The 20,925-nt window shown below is 50.2% G+C and overlaps 1 protein-coding gene across 2 annotated transcripts in view; it reads left to right on the forward strand.

Moving 5' to 3' along the window:
- The first annotated feature begins 862 nt into the window (after positions 1-862).
- Positions 863-20,925, forward strand: part of LOC130210583 (zinc finger protein 883-like) — a 35,531-nt gene continuing 15,468 nt past the window's right edge. For both annotated transcript variants that reach the window (XM_056441015.1, XM_056441016.1), the window contains exons 1-2: positions 863-1,206; positions 2,801-2,984. In XM_056441015.1, the coding sequence (XP_056296990.1) occupies positions 1,099-1,206; positions 2,801-2,984 (292 nt within the window). In that variant the 5' untranslated portion in view covers positions 863-1,098. The remainder of the gene's footprint in view (positions 1,207-2,800; positions 2,985-20,925) is intronic.

Below are 20,925 nucleotides of genomic sequence, written 5' to 3' on the forward strand. Positions count from 1 at the left end.
CTCTCTCCTTAAGGACGTTTAGGATACACTGAGCTCCTCTCCTCTCCTCTCTCCTTATGGACGCTTAGGATACACTGAGCTCCTCTCTCCTCTCTCCTTATGGACGCTTAGGAGACACTGAGCTCCTCTCTCCTCTCTCCTTAAGGACGCTTAGGAGACACTGAGCTCCTCTCTCCTCTCCTCTCTCCTTATGGACGCTTAGGATACACTGAGCTCCTCTCTCCTCTCTCCTTATGGACGCTTAGGAGACACTGAGCTCCTCTCTCCTCTCCTCTCTCCTTATGGACGCTTAGGATACACTGAGCTCCTCTCTCCTTATGGACGCTTAGGATACACTGAGCTCCTCTCTCCTCCCCTCTCTCCTTATGGATGAATTTTCATCTCTCCATCACACATTATTAACTCTGCTTCCTCCCCGGAGTCTTTGTGACTTCACGTCTCAGAGGGTCCTGGTCTGAAGCCTCCTGCCATGGACCTGCTGAAGCTTTTACAGACCCTAAAGATGAGAGCTGGTCCAGTCTCTGAAATCCTCCAACCTCAAGTGATATGACTCATTTTATATTTTTCATACATTTACTCAATAGTTTTCTACTTATTGTTGTATTTTATATTACTGTTATGTTTTCAGGTATGATACAATTTAAGTTTAGACTTGTGTTTGCGTCCATCTGGTGGCCAAATCGTGTAACTACATAGTTTAAGCAGCTATAGCTTCAAGGAATATTTATATAATATTTATATAGTTTATGTGTGATATGATTCTGTAGTATTGTGGTAGTTGTTACGTGTAAAAATAATAATAATCATCATAATAATAATAATATATAATAATAACATAATTCATCGTATAGTTTTGGACACAACCTTTACTTTGAAGGTACTCGGCAGTGAACTGACCTTTACTTTGAAATGAACTCGGCAGTGAACCGGATGTAGTCAGAGCGCCATATTGCAAACAAAGAACCAAAGTGTTTGTGTTTCACACTTTCTCCAACAGTCACAGGCCCGCTGAACCGGGACCGGACTACCTCGTCCGAGGCCCGGTACGCCGGCCTGCTGCTGCTGCTCCGCGGATCTTCCAGCAGACTCGCGGCCGCCATGGAGCGGACCGACACCTTCGCGTCTCAGACGGAGCTCATCATGGAGGTGGCGGTGGAGTCCGCCGCCTCTGTCCTCCACCATGGGACCGACAGCCGGGAGAGACGGGTGAGGGGACATGTGTCTTACATAGCTATATATATAAATATATAGAAATCAATCTTATTGTTCAAGTCTACCAGAGCTTCAGAGGAAAATCCCACGGTCACTTCCTTCTTTGCTGGGAGTTGTAATCACGCGAGACAACAGAAACGTGATTTCAAATGACGTACTTCCTGTTAGATCTGTAAGCTAATTGTAGTTTACAGACCTAGTTCGGATTTATAACTATTTGGTGTATAAGTGTTTATAAATATATACTTATGTAGAAAAGTGCGTGTACCTGTATTATTTCTACACTGAAGCACTGTAATACATGTTATACAAGTACAGTTTATCATTAATATTGTTCTAAGAGATGTCTTTAGATTAAGCGTGGTGTTTGTTGGCTCTAAAATCTGAGGTGAGGTCATCAATGGACACGTGTTCATGACGTCAGACACGACTGTGATTCTGATCTCCAGCCTAATGTTGTCAATTGTACAACAATGGACTTTGTAATGCATTTATTTATACAAATTTAAGGAGTAATTAAGGAATCTATGAGCAAGTGACAACTTCTCTCTTAAATTATGACCTCGGTAATCATTGTAAACATGAGTTTATGTTTCAAGTCTTCTTCAAAACAGCGTGATGATCATTTAGTAAAGTACGGTCAAACAGACCCAAAAGCGGGATGCTTTAGGGCGGGGCTACAATGTGTTTGACAGGTCTCTTCCTCTTTTAATCTTTTAATACGTTTTCCCTGCTAAGGTCGAAAGATCATCGGCCTGAATGTGAAATGAATCGGGTTTAATCTCGAGGAGGAGTTCTTTATTTTACAATTCCCCAAAATCTGACAAAAGGCTAAAAATGCAGAAGTTGAGCTATTGACTGCGTCGCTGCCTAATATTGAAATATTCTGAAAATATTTGTGTACAGTGAGGCCTGGATTAGGACACTAGACTGAGGATGGGCCAAGTGATTTGGAAGTTGTGTGTCTTGACGTATTAAGCCACACCCCTTACATGTTCATTGGTCCATATCCTCTGAACGCAATGAGAGATCAACAAGTATTGGATCATTGTTGGTGACTTTAAACCACATCAAGTTTGATAAAAATGTGACCCAGTGTTTATGTGATGAAAAAAAACTTGTTTTTTACCAAATTCAAAATGGAGGAAAATCTGATGAGCCACATTTTAATGCCATGATTGACTTTTTTGTCGAGCAGGTCCAAGTGGACATGTGTGCCAAATGTCAAGTCAATCGTCACAGGTTGCAAAAATTATGGGCTTTCTACCTCAAGGGGGCGCTATAGAGACATTTCCTCATACCTGAATGCGAGGCCCCTAAAATATTACATTTTAAACAAGTCTAGATATGCATGTTTAAATGTAACAACTTTTGGGATATGATGAAGCCCCCAAAGTGTTATTGCTAGATAATAAGAATAATTTCTCTAAATACAATAGGTTCCTCTCGGTACGGGGTCTCCAGCAGGTTTCTGGAGACATTCATTCATCATTTACTCCGTGACATGAAAAAATGCCTTGATCGCTTTCTTTAGATGGACCAACAACACAAACACGGAGCTTCAGTTGACCTGTTGATTCCCATACAGGACCAGCTGACTGCCGTCCTCCAGATGATGACCAGGGAGGCTGTTCGTAAGATCTGCAGAGTCTTCAGAGAGCTGCACGTGACCTTGGCCATGGAGAACCAAGCTCTGAAGGACAAAGTGGGACATCTGGAGTGTGAACTGAGGTCAAAGACTGAGAAGACCGTTTACACAATAAAACCATCAGGTAGGAACAACGTGACCTCCTTGACCGTACGTAGACTGTAGAGGAACAATGTGACCTCCTTGACCGTACGTAGACTGTAGAGGAACAATGTGACCTCCTTGACCGTACGTAGACTGTAGAGGAACAATGTGACCTCCTTGACCGTACGTAGACTCTAGAGGAACAATGTGACCTCCTTGACCGTATGTAGACTCTAGAGGAACAACGTGACCTCCTTGACCGTACGTAGACTGTAGAGGAACAACGTGACCTCCTTGACCGTACGTAGACTCTAGAGGAACAACGTGACCTCCTTGACCGTACGTAGACTCTAGAGGAACAATGTGACCTCCTTGACCGTATGTAGACTCTAGAGGAACAACGTGACCTCCTTGACCGTACGTAGACTGTAGAGGAACAACGTGACCTCCTTGACCGTACGTAGACTAGAGGAACAACGTGACCTCCTTGACCGTACGTAGACTCTAGAGGAACAACGTGACCTCCTTGACCGTACGTAGACTCTAGAGGAACAACGTGACCTCCTTGACCGTACGTAGAGTCTAGAGGAACAACGTGACCTCCTTGACCGTGCGTAGACTGTAGAGGAACAACGTGACCCCCTTGACCGTCCGTAGACTGTAGAGGAACAACGTGACCTCCTTGACCGTACGTAGACTAGAGGAACAACGTGACCTCCTTGACCGTCACGTAGACTGTAGAGGAACAACGTGACCTCCTTGACGTCACGTAGACTGTACAGGACCAACGTGACCTCCTTGACCGTACTTAGACTGTAGAGGAACAACGTGACCTCCTTGACCGTAGACTCTAGAGGAACAACGTGACCTCCTTGACCGTCGTAGACTAGAGGAACAACGACCTCCTTGACCGTATGTAGACTGTAGAGGAACAACGTGACCTCCTTGACCGTCGTAGACTGTAGAGGAACAACGTGACCTCTCTTGACCGTGTAGACTAGAGGAACAACGTGACCTCCTTGACCGTCACGTGTAGAGGAGCAACGTGACCTCCTTGACCGTATGTAGACTGTAGGAACAACGTGACCTCCTTGACCGTATGTAGACTGTAGAGGAACAACGTGACCTCCTTGACCGTATGTAGACTGTAGAGGAACAACGTGACCTCCTTGACCGTACGTAGACTCTAGAGGAACAACGTGACCTCCTTGACCGTATGTAGACTGTAGAGGAACAACGTGACCTCCTTGACCGTACGTAGACTGTAGAGGAACAACGTGACCTCCTTGACCGTACGTAGACTCTAGAGGAACAACGTGACCTCCTTGACCGTACGTAGACTCTAGAGGAACAACGTGACCTCCTTGACCGTACGTAGACTGTAGAGGAACAACGTGACCTCCTTGACCGTACGTAGACTGTAGAGGAACAACGTGACCTCCTTGACCGTACGTAGACTGTAGAGGAACAACGTGACCTCCTTGACCGTATGTAGACTGTAGAGGAACAACGTGACCTCCTTGACCCGTCGTGTAACTGAGGAACAACGTGACCTCCTTGACCGTATGTAGACTGTAGAGGAACAACGTGACCTCCTTGACCGTACGTAGACTGTTGAGGAACAACGTGACCTCCTTGACCGTACGTAGACTGTAGAGGAACAACGTGACCTCCTTGACCGTACGTAGACTGTAGAGGAACAACGTGACCTCCTTGACCGTACGTAGACTCTAGAGGAACAACGTGACCTCCTTGACCGTACGTAGACTGTAGAGGAACAACGTGACCTCCTTGACCGTACGTAGACTGTAGAGGAACAACGTGACCTCCTTGACCGTACGTAGACTAGAGGAACAACGTGACCTCCTTGACCGTATGTAGACTGTAGAGGAACAACGTGACCTCCTTGACCGTACGTAGACTCTAGAGGAACAACGTGACCTCCTTGACCGTACGTAGACTCTAGAGGAACAACGTGACCTCCTTGACCGTACATAGACTGTAGAGGAACAACGTGACCTCCTTGACCGTACGTAGACTAGAGGAACAACGTGACCTCCTTGACCGTATGTAGACTGTAGAGGAACAACGTGACCTCCTTGACCGTATGTAGACTAGAGGAACAACGTGACCTCCTTGACCGTACGTAGACTGTAGAGGAACAACGTGACCTCCTTGACCGTATGTAGACTGTAGAGGAACAACGTGACCTCCTTGACCGTATGTAGACTGTAGAGGAACAACGTGACCTCCTTGACCGTAGACTGTAGAGGAACAACGTGACCTCCTTGACCGTATGTAGACTCTTGAGGAACAACGTGACCTCCTTGACCGTATGTAGACTGTAGAGGAACAACGTGACCTCCTTGACCGTACGTAGACTGTAGAGGAACAACGTGACCTCCTTGACCGTCTAGACTACTGAGGAACAACGTGACCTCCTTGACCGTAGACTGTAGAGGAACAACGTGACCTCCTTGACCGTACGTAGACTAGAGGAACAACGTGACCTCCTTGACCGTACGTAGACTATAGAGGAACAACGTGACCTCCTTGACCGTACGTAGACTGTAGAGGAGCAGCGTGACCTCCTTGACCGGTGGTAGCATGTAGAGGAACAACGTGACCTCCTTGACCGTATGTAGACTCTAGAGGAACAACGTCACCTCCTTGACCGCGTAGACTGTAGAGGAACAACGTGACCTCCTTGACCCGTGTAGACTGTAGAGGAACAACGTGACCTCCTTGACCGTACGTAGACTGTAGAGGAACAACGTGACCGTACGTAGACTAGAGGAACAACGTGACCTCCTTGACCGTACGTAGACTGTAGAGGAACAACGTGACCTCCTTGACCGTCGTAGACTGTAGAGGAACAACGTGACCTCTTTGACCCGTCGTAGACTGTAGAGGAACAACGTGACCTCCTTGACCGTCGTAGACTCTAGAGGAACAACGTGCCCTCCTTGACCGTACGTAGACTCTAGAGGAACACCGTGACCTCCTTGACCGTATGTAGACTGTAGAGGAACAACGTGACCTCCATGACCGTCACGTAGACTGCAGAGGAACAACGTGACCTCCTTGACCGCACGTAGACTGTAGAGGAACAACGTGACCTCCTTGACCGTCACGTAGACTGTAGAGGAACAACGTGACCTCCTTGACCCGTCACTGTAGAGGAACGTGACCTCCTTGACCGCACGAGAGGAACAACGTGACCTCCTTGACCGTCACGTAGACTGGAGGAACAACGTGACCTCCTTGACCGTCGTAGACTCTAGAGGAACAACGTGACCTCCTTGACCGTCGTAGACTGTAGAGGAACAACGTGACCTCCTTGACCGTACGAGACTGTAGAGGAACAACGTGACCTCCTTGACCGTCGTAGACTCTGGAGGAACAACGTGACCTCCTTGACCGTCACGTAGACTGTAGAGGAACAACGTGACCTCCTTGACCGTACGTAGACTGTAGAGGAACAACGTGACCTCCTTGACCGTATGTAGACTGTAGAGGAACAACGTGACCTCCTTGACCGTATGTAGACTGTAGAGGAACAACGTGACCTCCTTGACCGTACGTAGACTGTAGAGGAACAACGTGACCTCCTTGACCGTGTAGACCGTAGAGGAACAACGTGACCTCCTTGACCGTGAGACTCTAGAGGAACAACGTGACCTCCTTGACCGTCGTAGACTGTAGAGGAACAACGTGACCTCCTTGACCGTACGTAGACTCTAGAGGAACAACGTGACCTCCTTGACCGTACGTAGACTGTAGAGGAACAACGTGACCTCCTTGACCGTACGTAGACTGTAGAGGAACAACGTGACCTCCTTGACCGTGACTGTGACTAGAGGAACACCGTGACCTCCTTGACCGTACGTAGACTCTAGAGGAACACCGTGACCTCCTTGACCGTATGTAGACTGTAGAGGAACAACGTGACCTCCTTGACCATACGTAGACTCTAGAGGAACAACGTGACCTCCTTGACCGTACGTAGACTCTAGAGGAACAACGTGACCTCCTTGACCGTCGTAGACTGGAGGAACAACGTGACCTCCTTGACCGTCGTAGACTGTAGGAACAACGGACTCCTTGACCGATGTAGACTCTAGAGGAACAACGTGACCTCCTTGACCGTATGTAGACTGTAGAGGAACAACGTGACCTCCTTGACCGTCGTAGACTGTAGGAACAACGTGACCTCCTTGACCGTACGTAGACTGTAGAGGAACAAGGTGACCTCCTTGACCGTAGACTGTAGAGGAACAACGTGACCTCCTCCTGACCGCATGTAGACTGTAGAGGAACAACGTGACCTCCTTGACCGTCGTAGACTGTAGAGGAACAACGTGACCTCCTTGACCGTATGTAGACTGTAGAGGAACAACGTGACCTCCTTGACCGTCGTAGACTGTAGAGGAACAACGTGACCTCCTTGACCGTATGTAGACTCTAGAGGAACAACGTGACCTCCTTGACCGTCGTAGACTGTAGAGGAACAACGTGACCTCCTTGACCGTCGTAGACTGTAGAGGAACAACGTGACCTCCTTGACCGTCGTAGACTGTAGAGGAACAACGTGACCTCCTTGACCGTCAGACTGTAGACTGTGGGAACAGCGTGACCTCCTTGACCGTGCGTAGACTCTAGAGGAACAACGTGACCTCCTTGACCGTCGTAGACTGTAGAGGAACAACGTGACCTCCTTGACCGTCGTCGTAGACTGTAGAGGAACAACGTGACCTCCTTGACCGTCGTAGACTGTAGGAACAACGTGACCTCCTTGACCGTATGTAGACTGTAGAGGAACAACGTGACCTCCTTGACCGTCACGTAGACTGTAGAGGAACAACGTGACCTCCTTGACCGTCGTAGACTGTAGAGGAACAACGTGACCTCCTTGACCGTGACGTAGACTGTAGAGGAACAACGTGACCTCCTTGACCGTACGTAGACTCTAGAGGAACAACGTGACCTCCTTGACCGTGTAGACTGTAGAGGAACAACGTGACCTCCTTGACCGTATGTAGACTGTAGAGGAACAACGTGACCTCCTTGACCCGTAGACTAACAACGTGAGACTGTAGAGAACAACGGACCTCCTTGACCGTCGTAGACTGTAGAGGAACAACGTGACGTCCTTGACCGCATGTAGACTGTAGAGGAACAACGTGACCTCCTTGACCGTATGTAGACTAGAGGAACAACGTGACCTCCTAGACCGTCGTAGACTGTAGAGGAACAACGTGACCTCCTTGACCGTACGTAGACTGTAGAGGAACAACGTGACCTCCTTGACCGTACGTAGACTGTTGAGGAACAACGTGACCTCCTTGACCGTATGTAGACTCTAGAGGAACAACGTGACCTCCTTGATCGTCACGTAGACTGTAGAGGAACAACGTGACCTCCTTGACCGTGCGTAGACTGTAGAGGAACAACGTGACCTCCTTGACCGTACGTAGACTGTAGAGGAACAACGTGACCTCCTTGACCGCGTAGACTGTAGAGGAACAACGTGACCTCCTTGACCGTCGTAGACTGTAGAGGAACAACGTGACCTCCTTGACCGTATGTAGACTGTAGAGGAACAGCGTGACCTCCTTGACCGTCGTGAACTGTAGAGGAACAACGTGACCTCCTTGACCGTACGTAGACTGTAGAGGAACAACGTGACCTCCTTGACCGTACGTAGACTGTAGAGGAACAACGTGACCTCCTTGACCGTACGTAGACTGTAGAGGAACAACGTGACCTCCTTGACCGTATGTAGACCAGAGGAACAACGTGACCTCCTTGACCGTACGTAGACTATAGAGGAACAACGTGACCTCCTTGACCGTACGTAGACTGTAGAGGAACAACGTGACCTCCTTGACCGTACGTAGACTCTAGAGGAACAACGTGACCTCCTTGACCGTATGTAGACTAGAGGAACAACGTGACCTCCTTGACCGTATGTAGACTGTAGAGGAACAACGTGACCTCCTTGACCGTACGTAGACTGTAGAGGAACAACGTGACCTCCTTGACCGTACGTAGACTGTAGAGGAACAACGTGACCTCCTTGACCGTACGTAGACTGTAGAGGAACAACGTGACCTCCTTGACCGTACGTAGACTAGAGGAACAACGTGACCTCCTTGACCGTACGTAGACTGTAGAGGAACAACGTGACCTCCTTGACCGTAGGTAGAGGAACAACGTGACCTCCTTGACCGTAGAGGAACAACGTGACCTCCTTGACCGTACGTAGACTGTAGAGGAACAACGTGACCTCCTTGACCGTACGTAGACTGTAGAGGAACAACGTGACCTCCTTGACCGTATGTAGACTCTAGAGGAACAACGTGACCTCCTTGACCGTATGTAGACTGTAGAGGAACAACGTGACCTCCTTGACCGTACGTAGACTGTAGAGGAACAACGTGACCTCCTTGACCGTACGTAGACTCTAGAGGAACAACGTGACCTCCTTGACCGTACGTAGACTAGAGGAACAACGTGACCTCCTTGACCGTATGTAGACTGTAGAGGAACAACGTGACCTCCTTGACCGTACGTAGACTAGGAGGAACAACGTGACCTCCTTGACCGTATAGACTGTAGAGGAACAACGTGACCTCCTTGACCGCACGTAGACTGTAGGAACAACGTGACCTCCTTGACTGTAGACTGTAGAGGAACAACGTGACCTCCTTGACCGTACGTAGACTGTAGAGGAACAACGTGACCTCCTTGACCGTACGTAGACTGTAGAGGAACAACGTGACCTCCTTGACCGTACGTAGACTGTAGGGAACAACGTGACCTCCTTGACCGTCGTAGACTCTAGAGGAACAACGTGACCTCCTTGACCGTCGTAGACTGTAGAGGAACAACGTGACCTCCTTGACCGTATCAGTAGACTGTAGAGGAACAACGTGACCTCCTTGACCGTCGTAGAATGTAGAGGAACAACGTGACCTCCTTGACCGTCGTAGACTGTAGAGGAACAACGTGACCTCCTTGACCGTCGTAGACTGTAGTAGGAACAACGTGACCTCCTTGACCGTACGTAGACTGTAGAGGAACAACGTGACCTCCTTGACCGTATGTAGACTCTAGAGGAACAACGTGACCTCCTTGACCGTACGTAGACTCTAGAGGAACAACGTGACCTCCTTGACCGTACGTAGACTGTAGGAACAACGTGACCTCCTTGACCGTACGTAGACTGTAGAGGAACAACGTGACCTCCTTGACCGTATGTAGACTGTAGAGGAACAACGTGACCTCCTTGACCGTACGTAGACTGTAGAGGAACAACGTGACCTCCTTGACCGTATGTAGACTGTAGAGGAACAACGTGACCTCCTTGACCGTACGTAGACTGTAGAGGAACAACGTGACCTCCTTGACCGTATGTAGACTCTAGAGGAACAACGTGACCTCCTTGACCGTACGTAGACTCTAGAGGAACAACGTGACCTCCTTGACCGTCTGAGACTCTAGAGGAACAGCGTGACCTCCTTGACCGTACGTAGACTAGAGGAACAACGTGACCTCCTTGACCGTACGTAGACTGTAGAGGAACAACGTGACCTCCTTGACCGTATGTAGACTCTAGAGGAACAACGTGACCTCCTTGACCGTACGTAGACTGTAGAGGAACAACGTGACCTCCTTGACCGTACGTAGACTCTAGAGGAACAACGTGACCTCCTTGACCGTACGTAGACTCTAGAGGAACAACGTGACCTCCTTGACCGTACGTAGACTCTAGAGGAACAACGTGACCTCCTTGACCGTACGTAGACTCTAGAGGAACAACGTGACCTCCTTGACCGTACGTAGACTGTAGAGGAACAACGTGACCTCCTTGACCGTACGTAGACTGTAGAGGAACAACGTGACCTCCTTGACCGTGTAGACTGTAGAGGAACAACGTGACCTCCTTGACCGTATGTAGACTGTAGAGGAACAACGTGACCTCCTTGACCGTATGTAGACTGTAGAGGAACAACGTGACCTCCTTGACCGTATGTAGACTGTAGAGGAACAACGTGACCTCCTTGACCGTGGACTGTAGAGGAACAACGTGACCTCCTAGACCGTACGTAGAATGTAGAGGAACAACGTGACCTCCTTGACCGTACGTAGACTAGAGGAACAACGTGACCTCCTTGACCGTACGTAGACTCTAGAGGAACAACGTGACCTCCTTGACCGTACGTAGACTGTAGAGGAACAACGTGACCTCCTTGACCGTCACGTAGACTGTAGAGGAACAACGTGACCTCCTTGACCGTCGTAGACTGTAGAGGAACAACGTGACCTCCTTGACCGTCGTAGACTGTAGAGGAACAACGTGACCTCCTTGACCGTCACGTAGACTGTAGAGGAACAACGTGACCTCCTTGACCACGTAGACTGAGGAACAACGTGACCTCCTTGACCGTAGACTGTAGAGGAACAACGTGACCTCCTTGACCGTCACGTAGACTGTAGAGGAACAACGTGACCTCCTTGACCGCACGTAGAGTGTAGAGGAACAACGTGACCTCCTTGACCGTCGTAGACTGTAGAGGAACAACGTGACCTCCTTGACCGTCGTAGACTGTAGAGGAACAACGTGACCTCCTTGACCGTCAGTAGACTGTAGAGAACAACGTGACCTCCTTGACCGTACGTAGACTGTAGAGGAACAACGTGACCTCCTTGACCGTCGTAGACTGTAGAGGAACAACGTGACCTCCTTGACCGTCGTAGACTGTAGAGGAACAACGTGACCTCCTTGACCGTCGTAGACTGTAGAGGAACAACGTGACCTCCTTGACCGTCGTAGACTCTGTAGAGGAACAACGTGACCTCCTTGACCGTCGTAGACTGTAGAGGAACAACGTGACCTCCTTGACCGTATGTAGACTGTAGAGGAACAACGTGACCTCCTTGACCGTCGTAGACTGTAGAGGAACAACGTGACCTCCTTGACCGTACGTAGACTGTAGAGGAACAACGTGACCTCCTTGACCGTACGTAGACTAGAGGAACAACGTGACCTCCTTGACCGTACGTAGACTGTAGAGGAACAACGTGACCTCCTTGACGTACGTGAACTGTAGAGGAACAACGTGACCTCCTTGACCGTAGACTAGAGGAACAACGTGACCTCCTTGACCGTACGTAGACTGTAGAGGAACAACGTGACCTCCTTGACCGTATGTAGACTGTAGAGGAACAACGTGACCTCCTTGACCGTACGTAGACTGTAGAGGAACAACGTGACCTCCTTGACCGTACGTAGACTGTAGAGGAACAACGTGACCTCCTTGACCGTACGTAGACTGTAGAGGAACAACGTGACCTCCTTGACCATACGTAGACTGTAGAGGAACAACGTGACCTCCTTGACCGTATGTAGACTGTAGAGGAACAACGTGACCTCCTTGACCGTACGTAGACTGTAGAGGAACAACGTGACCTCCTTGACCGGTAGACTGTAGAGGAACAACGTGACCTCCTTGACCGTACGTAGACTCTAGAGGAACAACGTGACCTCCTTGACCGTACGTAGACTAGAGGAACAACGTGACCTCCTTGACCGTGACTGTAGACCTCCTTGACCGTGGACTGTAGAGGAACAACGTGACCTCCTTGACCGTACGTAGACTGTAGAGGAACAACGTGACCTCCTTGACCGTACGTAGACTGTAGAGGAACAACGTGACCTCCTTGACCGTATGTAGACTAGAGGAACAACGTGACCTCCTTGACCGTACGTAGACTGTTGAGGAACAACGTGACCTCCTCCTTGACCGCACGTAGACTGTAGAGGAACAACGTGACCTCCTTGACCGTCGTAGACTGTAGAGGAACAACGTGACCTCCTTGACCGTCACGTAGACTGTAGAGGAACAACGTGACCTCCTTGACCGTAGGTAGACTGTAGAGGAACAACGTGACCTCCTTGACCGCACGTAGACTCTGAGGAACAACGTGACCTCCTTGACCGTCGTAGACTGTAGAGGAACAACGTGACCTCCTTGACCGCACGTAGACTGTAGGAACAACGTGACCTCCTTGACCACGTAGACTAGAGGAACAACGTGACCTCCTTGACCGTACGTAGACTGTAGAGGAACAACGTGACCTCCTTGACCGTACGTAGACTGTAGAGGAACAACGTGACCTCCTTGACCGTATGTAGACTGTAGAGGAACAACGTGACCTCCTTGACCGTATGTAGACTGTAGAGGAACAACGTGACCTCCTTGACCGTACGTAGACTCTAGAGGAACAACGTGACCTCCTTGACCGTACGTAGACTGTAGAGGAACAACGTGACCTCCTTGACCGTACGTAGACTGTAGAGGAACAACGTGACCTCCTTGACCGTATGTAGACTGTAGAGGAACAACGTGACCTCCTTGACCGTCGTAGACTGACGAACAACGTGACCTCCTTGCCCGTATGTAGACTGTAGAGGAACAACGTGACCTCCTTGACGTCATGTAGACTGTAGAGGAACAACGTGACCTCCTTGACCGTATGTAGAGGAACAACGTGACCTCCTTGACCGCACGTAGACCTAGAGGAACAACGTGACCTCCTTGACCGTCGTAGACTGTAGAGGAACAACGTGTCCTCCTTGACCGTCGTAGACTAGAGGAACAACGTGACCTCCTTGACCGTAGACTGTAGAGGAACAACGTGACCTCCTTGACCGTGTAGACTGTAGAGGAACAACGTGACCTCCTTGACCGTCGTAGACTCAAGAGGAAGAACGTGACCGCCGTGACCGTACGAAGACTGGAGAGGAAGAACGTGACCTCCTTGACCGCACGTAGACTGTAGAGGAACAACGTGACCTCCTTGACCGTCACGTAGACTGTAGAGGAACAACGTGACCTCCTTGACCGTCAGACTGTAGAGGAACAACGTGACCTCCTTGACCGTACTGTAGAGGAACAACGTGACCTCCTTGACCGTGACTAGACTGAGGAACAACGTGACCTCCTTGACCGTTAGACTAGAGGAACAACGTGACCTCCTTGACCGTCGTAGACTGTAGAGGAACAACGTGTCCTCCTTGACCGTAGAGACTAGAGGAACAACGTGACCTCCTTGACCGTACGTGAGACAGAGGAACAACGTGACCTCCTTGACCGCACGTAGACTGTAGAGGAACAACGTGACCTCCTTGACCGTATGTAGACTATAGAGGAACAACGTGACCTCCTTGACCGTCGTAGACTAGAGGAACAACGTGACCTCCTTGACCGTCATGTAGACTGTAGAGGAACAACGTGACCTCCTTGACCGACGTAGACTGTAGAGGAACAACGTGACCTCCTTGACCGTATGTAGACTGTGGAACAACGTGACCTCCTTGACCGTCGTAGACTGTAGAGGAACAACGTGACCTCCTTGACCGTCGTAGACTGTAGAGGAACAACGTGACCTCCTTGACCGCACGTAGACTGTAGAGGAACAACGTGACCTCCTTGACCGTCACGTAGAGGAACAACGTGACCTCCTTGACCGTAGACTGTAGAGGAACAACGTGACCTCCTTGACCGCACGTAGACTGTAGAGGAACAACGTGACCTCCTTGACCGTGTAGACTGTAGAGGAACAACGTGACCTCCTTGACCGTAGACTGTAGAGGAACAACGTGACCTCCTTGACCGTATGTAGACTCTAGAGGAACAACGTGACCTCCTTGACCGTACGTAGACTGTAGAGGAACAACGTGACCTCCTTGACCGTACGTAGACTGTAGAGGAACAACGTGACCTCCTTGACCGTCGTAGACTGAGGAACAACGTGACCTCCTTGACCGTACGTAGACTGTAGAGGAACAACGTGACCTCCTTGACCGTATGTAGACTGTAGAGGAACAACGTGACCTCCTTGAACGTACGTAGACTGTAGAGGAACAACGTGACCTCCTTGACCGTGACGTAGACTGTAGAGGAACAACGTGACCTCCTTGACCCGTCACGTAGAGAACAACGCCTCCTGTGACAGAGGAACAACGTGACCTCCTTGACCGTACGTAGACTGTAGAGGAACAACGTGACCTCCTTGACCGCGTAGACTGTAGAGGAACAACGTGACCTCCTTGACCGTACGTAGACCGTAGAGGAACAACGTGACCTCCTTGACCGCACGTAGACTGTAGAGGAACAATGTGGCCTCCTTGACCGTATGAACTAGAGGAACAACGTGACCTCCTTGACCAGACGTAGACTGTAGAGGAACAACGGACCTCCTTGACCGTCGTGAACTAGAGGAACAACGTGACCTCCTTGACCGTACGTAGACTGTAGAGGAACAACGTGACCTCCTTGACCGTCACGTGAGACTAGAGGAACAACGTGACCTCCTTGACCGCACGTGTAGACTGTAGAGGAACAACGTGACCTCCTTGACCGCACGTGAGACTGTAGAGGAACAACGTGACCTCCTTGACCGTACGTAGACTGTAGAGGAACAACGTGACCTCCTTGACCGTACGTAGACTAGAGGAACAACGTGACCTCCTTGACCGTAGACTGTAGAGGAACAACGTGACCTCCTTGACCGTATGTAGACTGTAGAGGAACAACGTGACCTCCTTGACCGTACGTAGACTGTAGAGGAACAACGTGACCTCCTTGACCGTACGTAGACTGTAGAGGAACAACGTGACCTCCTTGACCGTACGTAGACTGTAGAGGAACAACGTGACCTCCTTGACCGTACGTAGACTAGAGGAACAACGTGACCTCCTTGACCGTAGACTGTAGAGGAACAACGTGACCTCCTTGACCGCATGTAGACTGTAGAGGAACAACGTGACCTCCTTGACCGTGACAACGACTGTAGAGGAACAACGTGACCTCCTTGACCGTATAGACTCTAGAGGAACAACGTGACCTCCTTGACCGTGATGTAGACTGGAGGAACAACGTGACCTCCTTGACCCGTGACTCTAGAGGAACAACGTGACCTCCTTGACCACGTAGACTGTAGAGGAACAACGTGACCTCCTTGACCGCACGGGACCTAGAGAACAACGTGACCTCCTTGACCGGAACAACGTGACCTCTCCTTGACGTAGACTGTAGAGGAACAACGTGACCTCCTTGAACAACGTGACCTCCTTGACTGTAGACAGAGGAACAACGTGACCTCCTTGACCGTCGTAGACTGTAGAGGAACAACGTGACCTCCTTGACCGCACGAGACTGTAGAGAGGAACAACGTGACCTCCTTGACCGTATGTGACTGTAGAGGAACAACGTGACCTCCTTGACCGTATGTAGACTCTAGGAACAACGTGACCTCCTTGACCGTCGTAGACTGTAGAGGAACAACGTGACCTCCTTGACCGACGTAGAGAGGAACAACGTGACCTCCTTGACCGTCGTAGACTGTAGAGGAACAACGTGACCTCCTTGACCGTATGTAGACTGTAGAGGAACAACGTGACCTCCTTGACCGTACGTAGACTGTAGAGGAACAACGTGACCTCCTTGACCGTACGTAGACTGTAGAGGAACAACGTGACCTCCTTGACCGTACGTAGACTCTAGAGGAACAACGTGACCTCCTTGACCGTACGTAGACTGTAGAGGAACAACGTGACCTCCTTGACCGTACGTAGACTGTAGAGGAACAACGTGACCTCCTTGACCGTCGTAGACTGTAGAGGAACAACGTGACCTCCTTGACCGTACGTAGACTGTAGAGGAACAACGTGACCTCCTTGACCGTACGTAGACTGTAGAGGAACAACGTGACCTCCTTGACCGTACGTAGACTGTAGAGGAACAACGTGACCTCCTTGACCGTGACGTAGACTGTAGAGGAACAACGTGACCTCCTTGACCGTCGTAGACTCTAGAGGAACAACGTGACCTCCTTGACCGTCGTAGACTGTAGAGGAACAACGTGACCTCCTTGACCGTACGTAGACTGTAGAGGAACAACGTGACCTCCTTGACCGCACGTAGACTGTAGAGGAACAACGTGACCTCCTTGACCGTCGTAGACTGTAGAGGAACAACGTGACCTCCTTGACCGTCGTAGACTGTAGAGGAACAACGTGACCTCCTTGACCGTCGTAGACTGTAGAGGAACAACGTGACCTCCTTGACCGTCACGTAGACTGTAGAGGAACAACGTGACCTCCTTGACCGTACGTAGACTGTAGAGGAACAACGTGACCTCCTTGACCGTCACGTAGACTATAGAGGAACAACGTGACCTCCTTGACCGTCACGTAGACTGTAGAGGAACAACGTGACCTCCTTGACCGTCGTAGACTGTAGAGGAACAACGTGACCTCCTTGACCGTACGTAGACTGTAGAGGAACAACGTGACCTCCTTGACCGTCGTAGACTGTAGAGGAACAACGTGACCTCCTTGACCGTCGTAGACTGTAGAGGAACAACGTGACCTCCTTGACCGCACGTAGACTAGAGGAACAACGTGACCTTCTTGACCGCACCAAGACTGTAGAGGGACAACGTGACCTCCTTGACCGTCACGTAGACTGTAGAGGAACAACGTGACCTCCTTGACCGTCGTAGACTGTAGAGGAACAACGTGACCTCCTTGACCGTACGTAGACTGTAGAGGAACAACGTGACCTCCTTGACCGTACGTAGACTAGAGGAACAACGTGACCTCCTTGACCGTACGTAGACTGTAGAGGAACAACGTGACCTCCTTGACCGTACGTAGACTGTAGAGGAACAACGTGACCTCCTTGACCGTCGTAGACTGTAGAGGAACAACGTGACCTCCTTGACCGTCACGTAGACTGTAGAGGAACAACGTGACCTCCTTGACCGCACGTAGACTGTAGAGGAACAACGTGACCTCCTTGACCGTCACGTAGACTGTAGAGGAACAACGTGACCTCCTTGACCGTCGTAGACTTAGAGGAACAACGTGACCTCCTTGACCGTACGTAGACTGTAGAGGAACAACGTGACCTCCTTGACCGTCGTAGACTGTAGAGGAACAACGTGACCTCCTTGACCGTACGTAGACTGTAGAGGAACAACGTGACCTCCTTGACCGTCGTAGACTGTAGAGTAACAACGTGACCTCCTTGACCGTACGTAGACTGTAGAGGAACAACGTGACCTCCTTGACCGTACGTAGACTGTAGAGGAACAACGTGACCTCCTTGACCGTACGTAGACTGTAGAGGAACAACGTGACCTCCTTGACCGTACGTAGACTGTAGAGGAACAACGTGACCTCCTTGACCGTACGTAGACTGTAGAGGAACAACGTGACCTCCTTGACCGTACGTAGACTGTAGAGGAACAACGTGACCTCCTTGACCGTACGTAGATTGTAGAGGAACAACGTGACCTCCTTGACCGTCGTAGACTGTAGAGGAACAACGTGACCTCCTTGACCGTCGTAGACTGTAGAGGAACAACGTGACCTCCTTGACCGTCGTAGACTGTAGAGGAACAACGTGACCTCCTTGACCGTCGTAGACTCTAGAGGAACAACGTGACCACCTTGACCGTACGTAGACTGTAGAGGAACAACGTGACCTCCTTGACCGTATGTAGACTGTAGAGGAACAACGTGACCTCCTTGACCGTCGTAGACTGTAGAGGAACAACGTGACCTCCTTGACCGTCACGTAGACTGTAGAGGAACAACGTGACCTCCTTGACCGTCGTAGACTGTAGAGGAACAACGTGACCTCCTTGACCGTACGTAGACTGTAGAGGAACAAGGTGACCTCCTTGACCGTCGTAGACTGTAGAGGAACAACGTGACCTCCTTGACCGTCGTAGACTGTAGAGGAACAACGTGACCTCCTTGACCGTACGTAGACTGTAGAGGAACAACGTGACCTCCTTGACCGTCGTAGACTGTAGAGGAACAACGTGACCTCCTTGACCGTAGAGGAACAACGTGACCTCCTTGACCGTACGTAGACTGTAGAGGAACAACGTGACCTCCTTGACCGTCGTAGACTGTAGAGGAACAACGTGACCTCCTTGACCGTCGTAGACTGTAGAGGAACAACGTGACCTCCTTGACCGTCGTAGACTGTAGAGGAACAACGTGACCTCCTTGACCGTCGTAGACTGTAGAGGAACAACGTGACCTCCTTGACCGTCGTAGACTGTAGAGGAACAACGTGACCTCCTTGACCGTCACGTAGACTGTAGAGGAACAACGTGACCTCCTTGACCGTACGTAGACTGTAGAGGAACAACGTGACCTCCTTGACCGTATGTAGACTGTAGAGGAACAACGTGACCTCCTTGACCGTACGTAGACTGTAGAGGAACAACGTGACCTCCTTGACCGTACGTAGACTGTAGAGGAACAACGTGACCTCCTTGACCGTACGTAGACTCTAGAGGAACAACGTGACCTCCTTGACCGTACGTAGACTGTAGAGGAACAACGTGACCTCCTTGACCGTATGTAGACTGTAGAGGAACAACGTGACCTCCTTGACCGTACGTAGACTGTAGAGGAACAACGTGACCTCCTTGACCGTTGCTAGACTGTAGAGGAACAACGTGACCTCCTTGACCGTACGTAGACTGTAGAGGAACAACGTGACCTCCTTGACCGTACGTAGACTGTAGAGGAACAACGTGACCTCCTTGACCGTACGTAGACTGTAGAGGAACAACGTGACCTCCTTGACCGTACGTAGACTGTAGAGGAACAACGTGACCTCCTTGACCGTGCATGGACTGTAGAGGAACAACGTGACCTCCTTGACCGTATGTAGACTGTAGAGGAACAACGTGACCTCCTTGACCGTACGTAGACTGTAGAGGAACAACGTGACCTCCTTGACCGTACGTAGACTGTAGAGGAACAACGTGACCTCCTTGACCGTACGTAGACTGTAGTGCAACAACGTGACCTCCTTGACCGTACGTAGACTAGAGGAACAACGTGACCTCCTTGACCGTACGTAGACTGTAGAGGAACAACGTGACCTCCTTGACCGTACGTAGACTAGAGGAACAACGTGACCTCCTTGACCGTACGTAGACTGTAGAGGAACAACGTGACCTCCTTGACCGTACGTAGACTGTAGAGGAACAACGTGACCTCCTTGACCGTACGTAGACTGTAGAGGAACAACGTGACCTCCTTGACCGTATGTAGACTGTAGAGGAACAACGTGACCTCCTTGACCGTACGTAGACTAGAGGAACAACGTGACCTCCTTGACCGTACGTAGACTCTAGAGGAACAACGTGACCTCCTTGACCGTACGTAGACTGTAGAGGAACAACGTGACCTCCTTGACCGTACGTAGACTGTAGAGGAACAACGTGACCTCCTTGACCGTCGTAGACTGTAGAGGAACAACGTGACCACCTTGACCGTACGTAGACTGTAGAGGAACATCGTGACCACCTTGACCGCGTAGACTGTAGAGGAACAACGTGACCTCCTTGACCGTACGTAGACTCTAGAGGAACAACGTGACCTCCTTGACCGTCGTAGACTGTAGAGGAACAACGTGACCTCCTTGACCGTCGTAGACTGTAGAGGAACAACGTGACCTCCTTGACCGTCGTAGACTGTAGAGGAACAACGTGACCTCCTTGACCGTCACGTAGACTGTAGAGGAACAACGTGACCTCCTTGACCGTATGTAGACTGTAGAGGAACAACGTGACCTCCTTGACCGTCACGTAGACTGTAGAGGAACAACGTGACCTCCTTGACCGTCGTAGACTGTAGAGGAACAACGTGACCTCCTTGACCGTCGTAGACTGTAGAGGAACAACGTGACCTCCTTGACCGTCGTAGACTGTAGAGGAACAACGTGACCTCCTTGACCGTCACGTAGACTGTAGAGGAACAACGTGACCTCCTTGACCGTCGTAGACTAGAGGAACAACGTGACCTCCTTGACCGTCGTAGACTGTAGAGGAACAACGTGACCTCCTTGACCGTCACGTAGACTGTAGAGGAACAACGT

Source organism: Pseudoliparis swirei, chromosome 20, assembly GCF_029220125.1.
Source record: "Pseudoliparis swirei isolate HS2019 ecotype Mariana Trench chromosome 20, NWPU_hadal_v1, whole genome shotgun sequence".
Lineage (NCBI taxonomy): Eukaryota > Metazoa > Chordata > Actinopteri > Perciformes > Liparidae > Pseudoliparis > Pseudoliparis swirei.